Below are 19,280 nucleotides of genomic sequence, written 5' to 3'. Positions count from 1 at the left end.
GGGCCTCTGCCTTCCTTAGCAGACACCTGTCTTTCAAAACCGAGACATTGTGACATAATAGTTACAACCCTCAAACACTAAGTAGGGTACAACAGACTGAGCCCAGTGTACACATTGCTTGATTATGTATTTGTTTCAAAGACGTGAAGACAAATGTGGCAAAAAAGGCAAGAATTGTGAGGGCATAGGTGTGTCTTCATGGAGAGAGCAAGGCAAACAGCGAGTGCAGATTTGGAAACCAGCAACTTAGCTTGTCTCTGCCACTGATTCTGTGATTTCGAGGGGTAAATCAAAAGCCCTGTGCCTCAGTTTCCCCTCCTACACTGTGAGACTCAGCATTAGTAGCTTAACCAGCAAACAGTGCACTGTAGATGTTCAGTGTCCTCATCAAACTTGCATCCCTCTCTACTGACAGGCAGGCTCCTTCTCTCCTTTGCCCGCACAAGCTCAGGAAAAAGCAAAGCTGGCTTATCCCCACATGCACAAGTGTAACCCCAGCCCAGCCTTCTCCCAGTGCCCAGCAGAAGCCTGCAGTCCCTGGGCTCCTGGGCACAGGCTCATTTCACTGCGGCAACATAGCTGAGCCAGTTTTGTCTCTTTTGAAATAATTCACATGAACTCACTCTCCAAACCAGCAGATAACCAGATGAGGTACTCCCTTCCCAGCTGGAAGACTCTGCTACGAATATTTACCAAGTTTAAATGTCCCTTTCTGTCATTTTGTATGCTCAGGTCATTTTCTGAGAGCCAAAGAGCTTTCACAGCACAGAACCCCAGGGTGTCTCAGTCCTGGCTCCCGGGGCACCTCTGCCAGCCCTTCCTGCCCAGCTGGGAGTCAGCTCAGCCTCAGGCAGGGTGCGAGACAGGAACGGGGAGGGGACTGTACCAATCTTTGCCCCAATTATTCACAAGGGCTGTTTATTACAGCAGCTTCAAGAACTCTTTTTTCCACCATGCCTTTAACTCTCTTGGGCAAAAAAAAAATCTCTGATCACTGATTGCCATTTGAATTTTAAGAGAGCAGGCAAGGGGCCTGCCTGAAATATCAAATTGCTTTGCATTTTGTTTTTTCTCTGGTTCCTCTTTAAGGTCACCCATTTAGTGACATATTAGGTGTGTTCCAGAGTAGGCAAACTCAGCCTTCTGAAGTTTCCTTGCATTAAATACCAAGCAAAAGTTCTGTATCTCATTATCCACGTAGGTGTCCGTGTTATGTCTTCTGCTTTGATGACATTCTGTGGCAGTAACTTTCACAGGTTTTTTTGGTTTTGAATTGGCCATTTCCTAATTTAAAACAGAGCAATCAAAGGAAGCACTTTCCACACACGCAGCATAACATAAGATAAACTTTCCTATGGTTGCTGTGGAGAAGCAAACTCACAAGGTTTTCAGCTTCAACCTTTAGTGTAAACCAGACATCTGTTTCGAGTTGTGTCAGATCACAGGAAGGATAGCCCACAGCTTGGTTTACTCTAAACTAATTTAGGAAATCAGAACTCTCCCCATGGATGAGTCACAAGCTTCTTGGGCAACGACAGGCCAGACACATTTGTCTCTGCAGCTTGGTGGTTTTCCCTGTAAAACGGTGGCGGCTCTTTCCCCCATCTGGAGGGGACTTGCAGCTGAGGATGTAGCCCCAATACCAAGCCTGTTTGTGCGTCCTCAGTCCTGATGTCGAAGTCCACCAGGAAAGGAAAGGATGAAAAAGAAAAGGGAAAGTGCAGAATGGCTCTAAAGATGGCTTTGAAGTACAGCCCAGGAGCGGAGATCAGGAAGTGAGAGCTGTAATTGCAGCTGGGTATCAGTTTCCTTTTTTATTTCAGGATCGCCCACAGCATGCTGGAGTTTCTCCCTCAGAAAGCAGGCAGGAACAACACTCACCTCTACAGGAGAGCAGAAGCTGCTGTTAAATGGAAGAGCCACAGAGACAAAATAGCTCTTTGCATTTCAAATGCAGAGGCAAACAGAAAGTACCTTGAACATGTCTGAAATTACTTTACTACTTCTGGACCAGCCAGGAAAGCTAAAAACTGTTTCTTGTTTTTTTTCCTAAGGAAGTTGCTCTGTATTACTTGTGGGCTCTGCCTGAGTTCCTTGAAACGGGGCCAGATTCAAGTAAACTCAATAGAGAGGAGACTTCAGGTTCACAAAAGTAGGTGGTCCAGCAGACCAAAGAGGTCCTGCAAATATCCCCAGAGCAGAAGGCTCCCAGCTGAGCTCACACCATCAAGAAGACCCACACGGGAAGGCAGACCAGAGGGAAGGCACCAGTGCCACAGACATGGTGCATTTGACATCAGTCTGGGGGCAGGTTTATTCCAAGCTGCCCCGAGCCTGGCAGTGCTGGCCATTAGTGGCATCCCAGCACTGTTCAGACCTCAGCAAACTGCATGTTCAGCTACACACATGGTGGGTGCAAGCATAAAACCAGGACCTCAGATCTGACAGGCTTTGACCCAAGCCCTGGTAAGGCTGCCCTTTGTGGGAGATGCCCTGGCCTGGCATTTCCAATCTGCTGCCTCAAGCAGACGTGTCAGAACAGGTTAATAGAGCCTGCTGTAACTTTAACACTGTTAGCCAGCACTAAACAAAGGTTTAATTTTTTTTTCCTTCTCAAGATAAGCTGCAAGGCAGGGATCAGGGCTGCTGTGAGACAGCATGGACTCTTGGTATAGTGAAATAAACCTGTTTGCTCCCGTTACAAAAGGTTGTGAGCTGAACTCAGGGGCCCAGGTTATCAGGGAAATGACAGCATCTTGAAGATCATTGCAAAGGATTTAGGTTTTGGTATTTGCTAGGCATACCTTGAGTGTTTGACCATTATAAATCTTTTCTTGTTTAGGAAACATTTTTCATGATACTGTGCTTATCTTTTAGCAGAAGCAGGGGCAGGATCTGAATATGATGGTGTTTGCAGACAGCAGTGGTGCAGTACAGCCTGTCTCTCAGCTTCACAGTGAAGAAAATGAGCTACAATTGTGAAATCATTGCCTAACAATTGATAAGGACAACTGCTGCAATCCCCTCCCTGCCTTCCCTTGGCCAGCATCCCAATTACCACACATTACTGCATATAGAGAAAAGAGAATGGCAATGTGGTTAAAGTACAAGCCACACACACAGAAGACAGAGAATTTATCTCCATGTCTAGTCTGGTTTCCTCTTTCACCTTTGGCCAAGTAATTCAGTCTTTGCAATTCTTTTTTATTCTCCTTTCATGACAATATTTACCATCTTTCTGACAGCCCTTGAGTTCTCCCAAGGAATGGGGCTTTATAAATAGGGTTGGAGGAGAAACCTATCCCTTCAAAGAAAGCCATCTCAGGTACCTTGTACGAGGTGCTGCAGGGGACTCTTTTAGGAGGGCTTTGCTTTGCAGAGGAATGAGGTTTCTTCATGCCTTGTTTCAAATCAAGGCAGCCATTCCCATTTCACCCTTCTTTTCAGGAACTCCCTAGGGCACCATAACACCTTGCAGCACGAGATGCCAGCTCCTGATGCCAGCAATCCCAAGAAAAGTCCAACCCACCACAAGACCAAAGAAGTTGGGTTCACGTATTCTTGCCCTGAAATGAAGAGGGATGTATGCAATTCCTCAGTCTCCAGAATTTATGACTCTTGAGAACAGCAAGCCCACACCCTCCACTGCCACTACCACACTGAGGGATGCAACGACTGTTTCCTCCCGTGAGAGAAAAGCCTGTGGTAAACCAAATACTTGTATGTATTAAGTACTAGATAAATAGTGACCAAGTGTCAAGCAATGGTACTTTCAATGATATTTTAAAAACCCCAAATGTGTTATCACTTCCTGTTCTCACGGATGCCCCACGCCCAGTGGCAGTTGTATTGCTCACCTGCAGGACAAAACCTCACAAGTTCTGCATGAGCTGAGTAACAAAACCTGGGTCACTGAACTGTAGCTCCCTTGAACACAGTTCAGTATTACAACTACTTAGGGTCAAACTCGACCCAACGTCCTTATGAACATCAAGCAGGTCACCCAGCAGTTATTTCAGTGCCTTGCTGACTCAGAGGTAATACAGACAAAAGAGGAAACAGGGGAGACTGTGTTTGGATTTAGATTTGCTGTTCAAAAGTGCAGCATAAATGAGGTACTACCAAGATGATATTTCAACTTGCAAAAGAAATAACGTGCAGTTCACAAGCAATTCCTGCTTCTGTAGAAAGTTAAATTGCATTTGGTCCTAATGACTTGGAATTTCTTAAGGGTAATGTGAATAGATTGCAGTTCATCTTAAATTCTAGTTATTCAAAATACATTTTATATTTCTAAGAGCAAGCTATATATTTTCATTAACTGAAGGAAATACTCTAGAAGTAATTTGAGGGCATAAGAATTACCAACATAGACCACATCATCCACAGAAATCTCACCTGTACTGGGTCTCAATAAAATCCCAATATTTAGTCTTAGTTTCCTGTAAAGAAGGAGGCATAACTGAACCCCAAGAAGGTATCTAAAAGAACAGAGGATGACCCCATAAATGTGTGGCTTTTGGGCCACAGTTTTAAAGTTAATGGCTATGTCAAAACATGTGATGCTCAGCCCACGTGAGGGAGGTTTAAAAATGCAACAATCATCCTCATTTGGCCTGATTTAATTTCTGACAACCTATGCAATCCTAAACAATACCACCAGCCCTTGAGGAAATGTCTGTGTCCCTACACTCAGAGCCATTATTGTCACATATATAGATATGTACTTTTTGAGGCTGATAAATAGTACTTTTTGTATTATCAAACAAATTATATCTACAGCTAAGAAATATCTTCAGGTGTTTCCAAGGACTTTAATCAAAACGCCATCAGAAATAAGATGAATAAACAAAAAGTGGTTCTAAAACATCCCTTAGGATAGACTGGAGGAAAGTTACTGGCGTCACAGCAGCACCCTCTAGTGCTGCTCTCACTGGGCTGTGCCAGCACTTCCCGGATAAAATTCGACATTTCGGTGTCGGGATTAAACTTCTCTTGTCCTAGACAAAGCTCACAATGAGGCCAGAATACCAAAAACATCTTATGGGCAAAATGAGACACAGATGGCTGTGGAGACAAATCCACCATTACTAACACATATTTCAAGAGAGAGCTTGCAATTAGCTGTGTTAGCAGCGCCTGCAGCCCAGGAACTCCCAGATTATAGAAATAAAGACCAGTGCAAAGGCAGAGATTATTTTCTCGTTGTTCGGTGGAAAAGAAATGAGGCTGCTCCCACAGACTCCAAGTAATGTAGAGCCACAGCCCGAAAGCAACATCTGTCAGATTGCTGGGTTTTACCCCCAGGCAGCAGTGAAGCCCCACAGAGCCTCCTGCTCACTTTCCCTGGTGGGATGGGGGACTGGAAAAGTAAAAGTGATGCAGCTCATTTGGCTTTTCTTTCCCTTTTGCCCACCAAGTAGGGCGAACACCCCCGCCCAGTTCCTGCAGTTTGTATCCCATTGGCCCTCAGCATTCCCAGCCACCAACTACACACACAATCAAGAGATTAATCCTGCCTCAGAGGCTTTACCTTTGTTCCACATCCTCTCTGGCTTGGTGCTGGTACTTTAAGAAGCAATCATATCTTATCTGAAAAGCAGACATGAGCAGTCTTTATTACAGGCATCTATGCAAGCACACATGCCTTGTCACAACCAGCAAGTTGTGACATTTCATACTTACACATGAACAGAAGGGCAACAAATTGAGAATGCAAAAAACTTTATTAGCATAAAAAGTACATATTCAGGAATCAATACTCAAATTCCTTCATGGCATCTGGCATGTTTGATACATATTCCTGTATCTGCTACAGCTGAAGGAAGACCGGATTGTAAGATGTCGGAAGCTTAAGGTTATTGTTGGGTTTTTGTTTTGTGCTTCTTTTTAAGTTATGTAAACAACTCAGAATGAAACCTGTACAAGCAGAATATTAGCTATCATTTGTACACTTAAAAGTTAAATAAAAGCCAATTTCAGCAATACAAAAAGCAATATAAAAAAGTACTCAGGTGCATAACATACATCAGAAGAAAATGTAGAAGAACATGGCAAGTAAGTGAACATGTCTCAAAAGTTAGATCAGTGAAAACTCTCTGTAAATATCTGTATGGCTAGACATGAAAAACACGATAAGATTACATGGTTCCCTAAGAGATCTATACAGTTTCATCTATTTCAACTTCATTAGACATGAATATATTAGAAGGATAAAGTGATTAAAGGAATAAGAAAAGTTTACTCAAGTTTCACATTTCAAGCTGCCTATTTGATAAGGTAACTAGACAGAGGTAGATATCCAGTATTAGTGGCCAAGCTATTCTAACAAGGCCTCTTAGCTGTCTTGTCAAGCTTTTACATTCAAAGCCAATGTGAAAAGGCTTCATAGATGGAGGATGTCTTTCAAAAAGGCAGCCAGAAAACCTGCATTGCTGATGGAAGTAGTGACAGTGAAGGGTGAAGGCTATTTAAGAATAAAACATTTCCCAGACCATTATGAGGACACCACTTACCAAGCAGTAGAGCTCATGCAGCCATTTTAACAAGAGTGACAGTGATTTGCTCATTTCCTATGCCTATTTTAGAAGCTGAACCATTGCTACCTGTGTGGCTCATCCCTAGTCCAAGTAAGACTGCAGGGTGCCACGGCGGCGGATGTCACACGTCCAGCAGTGGAAGCCACCTCCCAGAGAATTGGCATGGCGAATGTTCACTTTAATTGTAGAAATGCCTGGAAGAAATATACAATGCACACTTTAAAATTAGACTCTCAGCTTCACGTGGCAAGCTCTGATCAGAGCACTGGATGATACTTTATATACATCATACGGCTAGGTGCAAGTGTGAAAGGTATTTCCTTCTACTTTGTTAAGAATTTATTTTAGCAAATTCTAGGTAGAGAACAAACAAGGAACATCGCTGGCTTGTTTATTCTGGTGATACCCTCAGGAATACACAGTGCCTGGAGCACAGCCAATGTCCGGTGTGTTACGACATGCCAGTAGTAAAAAGATAAATTCAGGTTTTGAGGTGTGTGAAGAATTAGCTGAAATTCTGTGACAATATATGATCAGGACACATTTTCATAAATATGTGTGAACATTTATGGTTCAGACACTGAACGTGCTCTTTCAAGTGCCTTTCAAGAAAAGAAGTATTCAAGGGAGATAGCTCTGACTCACCCTTCTCTGAAAGGGAAAAGTGGCTCTTACAAATACTACCTAGGTTAAGCTTCCTCCCCCTTTTTGTTCAGCTCTGATGTTTCAGCTGTGGCTCAGCTTATACAAAGTCCTAACAGAAGGATCAGACAACTCCTCTGTTACAGAGTTTGCCTTTTTGCTTCTCAGTACTTTCAGGAGCTCAGGAGCAGCTCAGTAGAATCTATCATCTAGGTCAGAAATAGTTTTGTTCTCAGTCCTACAAACTTTCTGACTACCAGAGTTTATTTAGAACTTACATAGACTGTGAAGTTCAAGTGTGAAAGATAAGCCATGATTAGCATTAATAGCCTCATTTTTTAAGTACTTTCAAGCATTTATAAATCCTCAACTCCTTGGTCATGCATTAAAACAACCTAAGACTGAGAAGCTGTGAATGATAAGACTTCCAGATTTTATGTTCAGTTACAGTTCTCCTGTCACTGCATATCTGAAGGAACTCATGAAGTTACATCTCACAGGTCTGAGATTCTCCATAAAGGAGCAGAAATACCTGGGTTAAGTGTCTTCATTTGACATTTTAAAGTACAATGAGTTTGCAACTAGAAAAATCAGAAGCGTTTTGGCAATGACAGCCTGCTCTGCATCATTCAGCAAGAGGTGCACTCAGCCTCTCCAAGACACATGTTGACCTTAAACTGAACAGACAGTTTGCATTAAAAAAGCTCATTCAAAGGCATTCTAGCAGTAACTTTAGTTGCTACTCATACCTTTATGTGCAGCAAAATGTAGGGGGCAAAAGAAGACGGTATTTCTATGACTGAAGTATTCAGGAGAAAAATCACTGAATGATTCTTGCTTGCTGATCCAACTGTGTGAGTCCTTTTCCCAGTGCTGCCTGCTTTGACTACTTTAAGTGAAACCTTCATTTACCCTGGCTGGTGGCACAATAATTTTCTTTTACGTATATGTGGAAGTGTGTTAGGACATACCCAGCTTTTCAAACATCTTTTGAATCGATGTCTCGTTGGCATCCACCATGACACGTTTCTCATCCAGCATTAGGACATTCATGGAGAGCCATTTAGAAGACATCCACAGTGGGTGATCTAAACACAGGAGAATAAACCTTGTACTGTACCAACGTTACTCCACATTAATACCCTTAAGAACACTCTTGGAATCCTTAGAAAAGGAAGAGTGACTGTACCATCTGGGATGAGGGGCACTGGGGGTTGAATCACAGTCCAGCCGGCTTTCTTGAAGAGCTCAATCTGGAAGAGCAATTTAAATATATTCTCAAGAGGGTTCTTAGAGTATCACATTATGTCCTCCAGCCTTTGCCAGATTTTCCCAGAATATTCCAACATGCATGACAACCCCTGCCCTCAGTTCACTTTTCTGGCCCTCATTCAGGCTTCATCTGCAATCCCCATTCTCAAACAAGCATTTTTTTAAAGTCTTTTTAGATTTTGCATGCCAATAGCATTTGTTTCTCTTGATTTTACATATTCTAGGTATACTAAGGTATGTTAAAGACAAAAGGTAGCATTTGCAGTTTGAGTCTTGTTAAGTAAATGTATTGGTAACAACTGAAACATATTCAATTATCTTTTTTTGTGTCATTTCTTCCCATATGATTGTAAAAGCCATTGATATGAATTACACTGATGTTCCTAAAAGCAAACCCAGCAGAAATAACACTTAATTACCTTTCCTGCACACTTTATAAGAAAATTAATATGCAGTTCATTTAACAAAGGGACCAATGTAAAGGCATCCTAAGGAATAATTTCTGTCTCTAAGATTTACACAGTTAAGTTAAAAATAAGAGGAGGATAATTTGGCTCAAGGAGAATTGACTTTTGAGCTTCATTGTCTGAAGAGCTGGAAGAGTATTTGCGAGTGTCCCAGCCTTACCTCGAGGTGGAGCTCCAATACAGAACACGCCATAACCAGCCTGGCCTGCCAGCATTTCAGAGAAAAGCTCCCTTTCATCGGCACCGTTCAAGAAAAGACCCCTTTCATCCGCACCATTCAGACACACCCCCACCACTTCCCGGTCATGCAGAACTGCCAAACCAGTTTTTATGAAAGCAAGCTGCATTTATCTTTTCTATTGACACGGACAGCAGTTTTCGCTGGAAATAGTTCCAGAACATGGGTTTAATACAAGGAGACCAAAAAACATCCTCTTTCAAGTGAGATTACAAAAAACTGTGGAAGGGGAAAGGGGAGGAAAAACGAAGACTGTTTTTAAAATTAGATTCTCAGAATGGATGCTAAAAGAGGCAGTAATTCAATTAAACCACGTGCATTGAAAGCACTTGCTGAGAAGAGACTAAACACTGGTTTTGGGAGCTGTGCTCTGCACATGGCTCCAAAATGTGCAGCACCCAGCTTTATCCCTCTGATTCAGTGTCAGCTCAGCTATTCCCATGTGGTTGTACAGCTTCTGAAGTCACGGGGATCCTCACAAAAGTCCTCAAGCACCGCAGTGCCGGTGACATGACTGTAACAGAGACGAGCTCTCACCCTCTGGAAGGCTTTCTGACCTCATTGTGCTGACAGCAATATTAGCTTTTTCAAGAGTGTAGTAGCAGGTTTTATATGTCTGTCCTCTTCCCTGCTCTTCAGAAGGTATTTCTTGCTCAGTTATTCAAAGCTGAATGCCTGAGCAACTACCAGCTTCCTGCCAATAGTTCAACTAACACCAGAGGAGAGGCTTCCAAAATAGGAATAAAAAGGGAGATTTCTCATCTGAGCAGCAGAAACCCTTCAATTTCTCTTAGGATACAATTCAAGTATTTAAATAGCAGAAGTGTTCAGAGAAGTAGTACATCCCAGGTGCTTGCTTTGATACATTATTAAAAATCAGATTACTTCCATCATATTTAACCATATACCCAGGAAGCAACACACAGTGGAATGTGTGGAAGAGTAGTTGCCCAGCAGGGAACTAACCCAGCTGAGTGATTTTTAAACACAAGCCACTTTCCCCCCTTGTACACCCTCACCTGATGGCAGGGACGGTCCGGGTTAGAGAGCACAAGACCAGGCCCAATGATATTAAAAGTGGCATCAATGTGCATAGGGTTGGGATCCTTAAAGGATATTATGTGCACTCTATAGTCTGGTGCAAGGTGTCGCCTCATCCATTCAATACCCATGTAGTTTGTAACCTGAAAAACAGGACAAATTAAGCTTTACTAGGCTAGAATATAAACTGCACCCAAGTTTAGTTTGTCTAAGGTTTTATTTAATTAAATATTTAAAGCCAAAATAATAGAGAATTTTGTGCCTTTAGCTTACCCCTTCGCTGGAAGGCAGTCTTATCCTGTGTATTAAACACTCTGTGATACATAGCATTCTCTTTTGTCAACACTCTTTATTTTAATGCTGCTCAGGAATTTAAAAAGACACAATACCAATCATTAATATAGATACCAAAACTGTTGGAAAGAAAGCTTTGTTTACCTGGCTCCTTTGTACAAAGATATCTCTTCCAGCTCTAATGAAGTCAGCAGCATCAAAGCATGGCTCAAATTCAGTAGTTACAAATTTTCCCTGAGCAGCCAGTTTATGCCTGTCTTCAACAGAGTGGATTGGGTAACTCTAGTTGTAGAAAAGAGAACAACACCAACTTTAGGTTGGAGATGTTAAAAGAAAGTTCTCAAATAACTTGCTACTGAAGAGTAATTTGAAATTAGCAAAATGTGTTAATACTGATGGCTAGTATATTCCTTGGAGGTGGTTTTGGTTCCTTCTTACTAGAATAGAAAAGAAAATCTAAATGTGGACATAAAAATGAAAGGCTTTAAGCACATTCAAGAATAGGTCATGAGATAAGAGACAAGAGTTATATCAAGAAATTAATTGCTCTTCAGAATCACTGTGTGGATAATATTCTCACTTCGTGATCAAAAGTATTCATTATTCAGTACTCATGGAGTTTAACTGCCAGTCCAACAAATCACTGCACAGTGACAGAAATGCTGGAATGGAAGCTATTTCCTAATGAATGTGGACTCCCTACTTTTCCATATTTTGGAATGGAGCAGTACTTCAAATTAGAAGATGGATCTTGATTGTTATAAATAATTTTTAAATTAAACAAGGCAATTAAGAACAAGAGAGATGTAAAAATCAGCACAAATGAAAAATACCAGGTAAGCAGCTACAGGGTCTAGAAGTTTTCTAATTCTGAAGGTGACTCTAAGGTAATTTTGTTTAACAAAGGCTTCTTTGCATCATTGATGACACTGTTCCCAGAAAGTTGCAATCATTCCATAATGGCATTTATTGGAAATGCCATCACCAAGGTTCTGATGCATTTGGGGGCCTAAAGGAAACTACCAAAATTGTCCAAATCAAAATTATTAGAAATAAAATCAAGAAATTATTCATCAAAATATTTGGAAGGTAAATACAGTTTAGATCCTTCACTATTTCTTTTATGTAACTTTCAAAATACTAATCATCATGCAAAACAAGGATTATGAGGGCTTGGTTTTTTTTCTATGACAAAATTTATATTATTTCCCACTTTCTTAATGCACCCAGGACATATGGACATTCTCAGGGAATCTTCATGATTTAAAGTAATCTCTGGGATGTTTTTCTAGCATTCCTTCCTCTTTAGTAATGCTCAGTTACAGCCAGTAACCAAAACAATTCAAAGCAGAGGAATTCAATAGACACAACTTCCTGTTCCTTGTTGTCTAATTGCACACTCTGAGTTTCAGCTGGAAAGGCTACAGCACATTTGCATCCACTAGAAAAAAAACCAAGTCTCCAGAGTTGTTTTGTGTCATTCCCCCCCACAGTTCTGTGAATTGTAGATACCAGGTTGATACTATCCACAGAATTCTGTATAACAAGAACTGAAATTCTGAAGGAAAATTAGAACAGTACCTGATCATAGAGTTCATCTGCCATTGTGGGTTTGGGGGCAGTTGTCCACTTAGCACCACTGTTGAAATAATCTTTGATTAGTCGTCTATATGCCCTGTACTCAAAGAACCGAGCACGCCAAGCCATAGGTGCTTCAATAATTTCATTTCCCACCACTAACAGGATGTCTCTTGGCATGGCAGCATACATACCTGAAAGGAATGTGGCCATTAATGAGACAAATAGATATTTCTCAGCTTTTTCAGCTCATGCACTTTCTATCTTTCTTTTTACCATTATTTCTATCCAAAATAATTGCAAAAATCATTGTTAGCAACGTGAGGAAGCCAGCACAAAATGTCAGGTCCTTACAGTCTTCAGTAATTTTTCAGAGTAACATTTTTTGTTCAAAATCCATGTAAATTTTGCTATGAAGCCTCACTCATACAAATTCACAGCTAGATGAAAGCCATCCACCATCAAGCCTCCACTTCACAATTCAGTTCATGAAAATTAACTAGACTGAGGCTCATGAATTACCCAGGTGACTTTAAAAAGTGATGATGGGCAGCAAATTTTCCAAGTGAGCATCATTTCTTTATAAACTATCCTTTTAAAAAGGAATAGCAAAGAAGAGGAATTTGATGGAACACAGAACTAGTGCAGAAATAGTCCCATTAGACTTTTCATTATGTGTTCCTTAATGAATTTGAATTTCACTGGAACAATTTAAGAACATATTTTACATGAAAGAAGCCTGAGGACTACACCTGATGCAAAGCTTGGTGAGCCAGTATGCTCTCACTGCAGATAACCAAAGCCATATGGTGCTGTACATGGAGGAATGTGTGGAGGTAAAGAGAAATTCAAATTTCCTTGATACTTCTGAGGATCTTCCTGGTAAACTGTTGCCTCCAGGTGTTTTGTCCTCCATAGTTTAAGATGGATCCAACTCTAGGATCCAACCAAGAGCTGTCAAGAGAGTCAGAGGGCCTTAGAGCACTTGACTTTCATGTGGCAAGTACAGGACAAAGCAGTAACAGTCTACAGCCCCCTTTGAGGGCCGTGACAGATTCACACTTCTTGGCAGTGACAGTGACAACAGAGTGGGAACCTGGCAAGAGATGCTGGTGTGGGAAGTTCAGGTTGGGTATCAGGCAAAGGCCTTTCATCAGGAAATTCACACAGCACTGAAGCAGGTCAGCAAATCAGGTGGCAGAACCTCCATCCCTGGAGATCTTCCAAGCTGTAGCTACAGAAAACAATCACTGACCTCACTCAGTGCTGGTGATAATCCTGCTCCTAGCTGGAAGGTAGACTAGATGACATCCAAAATCCCTCAGACAAGAGCTAAACAGACAAGACCTTCAACAATGGAAGAACATTTACCTGTAGACTCAAAATCAGGTGTTTTATACTTCACAGACCAGTCAATTGGATCCGGCCTCTTAACAATAACACCTTCTCCCTTCAAAATATTGCACATCTCTTCAATTTCAGCAATAGCTTTTTTTAAATGGTCTTTGGGGAAACTCTGGCCTCCAAATTTCTGGTAAAATCCCCAATATTTTTCATATGTGTTTGCCTAAAACAAAAGGACATGAAGTGACAAAGAATAAGCACCAGTTATTTTGGAGTGAAATAGATGCATAAGACACAATTTTTAACATTCAAAGTTTCTTGTTCCTGGTCCTAACATGTTGGAGTGTGCCTTTTATCTGATTCCTGCAATATTTTGACTACATTACACTTCAGTTAGTATTGAGTGACTAGTATTGCCAAGTGGCCATTAGGTCCCCATTACAGCACACTTGTGCAAACACACCAAACACTGTAGACTCTGCTATTTGATAAAGCTATCAGATATGTTTTTAAATTAAAACAACCTTGAGCTCATCTCCAAAGGGCACACATCTCTAGCCACCTTATTACAACCTCACTTCAGCACCGTCACAATGGTGACATCAGAAATTCTAAAGCCATCCCAAGCACAGGTAACATGCCTCGTTGGCCAAAACGGGCCACACTTCAGGTGCAGCAGCAGTCTAGAAGAGGCAAAAGATACTAAATTCATCTGCCAGGGTTGGATTAAAGCAAGGACAACTTTTACAGACCTAAATCCTCTGCTGAAATGCTGTGGTAGCCTTCTTACATTAAAACAAATTCAAAATAATGTCCTAGCTCTCATGGGTGAGAAAACCCAGGCATATAGTCAAAACAAGTGATGCTGCTTGGGTTTGATGTGTCTGATGGTCCTCTGTCGTGTCAGGGTTAGCAGAGATGCAAGTGCACATGGAGCCCTTCTGGAATGACAGCAGAACGGGTCAGGAACAGGTCAGCCCCATCTCCTTCAGGCAGCATGAGGGACAGCAGTGAGTTGCACGAGAACCTGCCCTTCCAAACATGAGGTTGTCTCCTGACACTGCAGTCCTGACTACCTCTCAGAACGCAATGTTCTCACCAAAATCAGAGCAATAACACTCTTTTGTGCTAGCACTGCCACTGAGCCTGAGCAGGCAAGGCCATCCATCTGAAGGCATGCCTGATCCCCTTTAACAATCCAGGCTATTCACCCTATCCTCTACTATTTCTGGATATTTGCCTCATGCTACAGAGGTAAGAGAGAAGAAAGGAAGTTCAGCCTTAACATTTACACAGAGAGCCTCAGCATGGGCATCCTGCTCCTCCAGTACTGAAGCTTCTTCCCATCCTTCCTGAGGGAATTTGTTCTTTTTCTATAAGTGCGGTCTTGGGTAATTTGATCACCTCGAACTTGCCAGCTGGTCAGAAGTCACATGCAGATCACATGAAGTGCTTAACATTCCTATGGAAACATGTTCTGCTAATGAGATAAAGTCCTGTGGAGTGAAGCTGGTTATTTCCAGAGCCAGCTGTGGTGTATGTGAATATCATCAATCCCTAAGAGGGGCAGCTCCTCTCTCCACCACGCCCTCTAGTACTGCTTTTTTTCAAACCCGAGGAACCACACTTGTGTTGCACTAATGGAATGGTGTAATCTTAAAAGTTACAGCAGAATACAGGTTAACACTGTAACACTACTCACATTCCCTGCCTTCTGAATAACTGGGAAAAAGGTGTATGGCTGGGACATGTATTTCAGAGCAAATCATGGTTGACGTTTCAGGCCCCTTTGGTCATACACACACAAGTCAGTTCAGACTGTTCAAAAAGGACCATGGATAGGACACAGAAAAGACAACATTTAAAACAAACTCTTCCTTTCCAGGAAGAAATTTAAGAGCATGCTGTAAGGAAATATTGCCTTTAAGAAACACCAGTATTGCTCCCTATCATTACTATTTACTTTAAACATTTGTCATGGAAAATAATTAACATTATCAAGATGTACCTTAAACCTAGTAGTGACAGTTATTAAATTTGGGATATTAAAACTTAAGTTCAGATCAAAATTCTTTTTGCCTAATTCCGTAGTAAACACACGTACACACTCCCATCTTCTCACTCAAGATATAGTGATCTGTGTTAATAATACCTCCTCACCCAAAATGCATTATTATTCACAAAATATACTGAAAAGCAGTGCAGAGTACAAAGCTATAAAGTTCAACTGCTTGACTGTTAACTGCTTCAGAAGAATATATCTCAATTTTGGGATTTTTCACTGAAGTGCTGATTCAAAAAAGGGATCTTCCTAATTAATGCTAAGATTTTTCAAGTTTCCAAATACTGTATTTACCTTTACATAGCCCTTTTCAAGCTCTGAAAAGGATATGCAATAAAGTATCAGCTCATTAATATTCATCAGATATGCAGGGCTCCCTATTCAATTCCTTCCTTCCTCCTTCTTATGCCAAGCACATCATTCCCACATCACAGCAAAACCGGTTGAGTACACCAAACCCTTGTCTCAAAGTACAATAGAGTGCTGAATGCAGCCATACGACCTGCATTTAAATATTTAGTAAATACACATGCATACAATCTTAAAACACATTCTCAACACAAGTATTTACCAAACTGCTATAATTTGAGATACATTTTTTAGAGTGTCTCAGGTCCAAAGCTTCAAATTTTTGTTATAAGAGCAGAATTCATTAGTTTTAAACTGCAGTTTCCATAAGCAATGACCCTCATGCACTCAGCAGACAGCATGTGATACCCATCAACTCTAGTTTTGCTACTTACAGAGGCAGGAACGGGGATTTCTGGCTGTTTTATTACACTGCAGCAACACACACATACACACCTTACCTTTCAGCCACATGGAGATTTGAACGATCATGAATCAATTAATAATAATAATAATAATGTCAAGATAGGACTGGACTGCTGCTTGGATTATTCAGCAACACCTTCCAGGTGTTATTGTTGTAGTTTCTACAGCAACATTTAAGACAAAAGCAGAGAAAACTAGAGGAAACCATATCTCAGCTGGCTCTGTTCCCATTACCTGTTCTGGACTTGGCAATTGACAGAAAGCAAATTCAAAGCTTGCTTTAACCCCAAGTCATAGGTATTTGAATTGCAGAGGGAATCCTACACTTTGACATTCCTCACTGAGCTTTTGATATCACATGTAAGAGAAAGTGAAGTTCTGACCTCACGTGAGTAGTTCTGGCTCCATAGGCAGTAAAACATGCATGTGACACTTCAGCAAGTTGGACACTTGAAATGTTTTTTCTTGTGCTAAAGCAAAGCCCTGTCCACTGGTTAGGAACAGAATTTTGCCTCATTTAATGTTATAATGTAAAATGTTAGACATCTTTTGCCTTACTCTTCCTGTACATTTATTATGTCAGTCTTACATAAATGCACATACATACACTTGTATGTTAGAAATGCTAACCCTCATTCACCTCCTTCTCTGAAGCTGCTAGGATATCTTTGGAGTCTCTGAAAGACATAACCCAGATTCTAAAAAAAAATATATATACATACATATATATATATATAAATATAAAAAGGGCTAAGGGAAGAGAAGTCTTCTATACAAGTCCATCTCAAACTTCCCCTAAACAACCATTTCCAGCACTTTAAACATATTTTCGGTATCTTTGTTTGCCATTCTTTCAATGTCAGATAAAAATTCTTTTTTTTTTTTTTTAACTGAGGTCTTTTGTTCAATTCTGTCAGGATGTCCTTTAAGTTTTTACTAAGGTCTCTCAGGCAGAAGTTGTGTGCCAGCTCATTTTGCTGTGATAGCCATGGATTACATGCTGCCCTGCAGGTAGTACTTGAGTACTGTAACAATGAAAGAAAAAGACTCAAGAACATGCCCACAAATGCAAGTAACAAACATACTCAGCAACTTTAAAGTCCAGGTCAAGTATACAAAAATCTGGGGCAAACCCACTATTTGAGTGTTACTGTTTTAAATACAAGATTCCAGAGAACAAAGAAACATTAATTTATTTAGGTTGCTGACATAGTTTTAGGCACAGAAAAATCCTGAAAAAACAGTGGACTATGTATTTCCACAAAATATTTACTGTAGCACACAGGAGTTTCAGTAAACTACTTCAGAGCTCTCTAACACAAGAGTCCTGTCAGTCTACAGCGACAGAACTCAATCTTGCTCAGACTATTAAGTAGAAAACTACGCTTTTCTTTCAAGTGGTAACCCTACTTAGCTTCAAGCCAAATTAAAGTTTCATCAGTCCAACCACCTATCTCAAAAGCTTGTGTGTGCATTTTGATAACATCAGGGCTATACTACTAGAGGAGATTACACATATTAGAGGTTCTCTCCGATAGTGACTTTGGTTAAAACAGCTAATTCAGTTGAAAGTCCAAAGAAAAAAGCACATCCCTCACCAACATGGCTATGCTGTTAAGTTTCACTGATGTAAACAACCATCTTGAAAGGAGAATCCTCAAGAGTAAACACCACACCTTATGCATTGTAAAGCTTAGGAAAATTTTATACATAAATTCTACATTTTCTATTTACGGCTATTTTTTTATTGTTTACCTTCACCTCCACAGAAAAAGGTGGGACACAAGCATTTTCAGCTCTTCCCACAATGACCTCTTCCAGTGGATCCCATTCATTGTATGAGCAAACAAGACAGTCCTTGGGCACAGGGCTTGTAGCCTTGTCATCAGCAGCACAGGTGTTCTGGGAGGCCGTAGCTGCCTGGGTGCTCTGGAAAGTTCGCTGCACCCATCCTGTAAAGACTCCTCGAAGCTTAAAATAAAAATAACAATGAAAGTTATGCTTCCCTTACAAAAGGCAAAAAGCTATGGTCCAGCCCACAAATGCCTTAACACTATAATCCCAAAGCAATGTATGTTATTTGGAGTATTAACAGAAACACGGCTTGTTACAGCCATTCTAATTTATTCACGGCCTGGAAGATACTAAAAGGAAATTTTGCTATTTAAGATACATTTCGTTTAGAAGCGTAAGGAGATCAGAGCACGGCACTGGCAGACCGAGGCGGGGGGATGCTGGGTGGGTGAACCTCAGTGAGAGAAGCCAGCGGCCGTCCCGCACCCTCCCGTCGCGGCTCGGAGCACCCCGGCCAAGGCGCCCCACGGGACCCCGCCGCACGGAGCATCCTCAGCCCCAGCCCCGGATCGGCGCGGCACCAACCCGCGAGCCGATGTAATGCGCTGCCTCGGCTCCCCGGCTGCCCCCGCGCAGGCACCGCACTCGCAGCATCTCTACCGGCCGGACACCACGGGACGGCTCCGCGCCCGCCCCGGCCCGCCCGCTTTATGCGCGCCCGGCCCAGCCCAGCCCGGGGGGGCAGCGCCCGCCTGCGGCTCCCGGCGGGGCCCCGGGCGGGGCCGGCCCGGCTCCCCCGCCTCGGCTCCTCCGCTCCCGGCCCGGCTCCCCCGCCTCGGCTCCCCCGCCTCGGATCCCCCGGCTCCCGGCCCGGCTTCCCCCGCTCCCGGCCCGGCTTCCCCAGCTCCCGGCCCGGCTTCCCGCTCCCCCACTCCCGGCTCCCGGCCCAGCAGCCCCGATGGAGGAGCGGCTGGAGCGGCCGAGCCCGGAGGCAGCCCCGGGAGACACAGCCCCAGAGCTGACCGACGGCTTCTTCCAGCACACCTGGATTTCATTTCCACGCAGGGCTCTTCAGCAGCAACCTGACTTGGAAGATTTCCAGTCACGTTTTAAAATTTTTCTCTAAAAAGTGCACTGAAGTGCATCATATGGTTATTTTTAGTCATCAAATATGCATGTTCTTCAAGAATCCTGTAGTAGACAAATTCAATTTTACCAAAAGTTCCAATATTTCA

General features: G+C 42.1%; 1 protein-coding gene across 1 annotated transcript; it reads right to left on the bottom strand.

The window, feature by feature from the left end:
• Positions 1–5,707: 5,707 nt before the first annotated feature.
• Positions 5,708–18,740, bottom strand: GATM (glycine amidinotransferase). Its single transcript, XM_042039438.1, has 9 exons — positions 18,631–18,740; positions 18,007–18,222; positions 13,443–13,638; positions 12,075–12,265; positions 10,638–10,775; positions 10,178–10,342; positions 8,371–8,434; positions 8,153–8,269; positions 5,708–6,733 (listed from the first exon to the last, which is right to left on the bottom strand). The coding sequence occupies exons 1-9, from the start codon at positions 18,697–18,699 to the stop codon at positions 6,621–6,623; spliced, it is 1,269 nt and encodes a 422-aa protein (XP_041895372.1). The 5' UTR covers positions 18,700–18,740; the 3' UTR covers positions 5,708–6,620.
• Positions 18,741–19,280: the final 540 nt, after the last annotated feature.

This window comes from Corvus kubaryi, unplaced genomic scaffold (genome assembly GCF_017639235.1).
Source record: "Corvus kubaryi isolate FWS band 111438036 unplaced genomic scaffold, C.kubaryi_AGA036_p1.0 37394, whole genome shotgun sequence".
Classification (NCBI taxonomy): Eukaryota; Metazoa; Chordata; class Aves; order Passeriformes; family Corvidae; genus Corvus; species Corvus kubaryi.
This window is presented reverse-complemented; position numbering and strand designations above follow the sequence as displayed.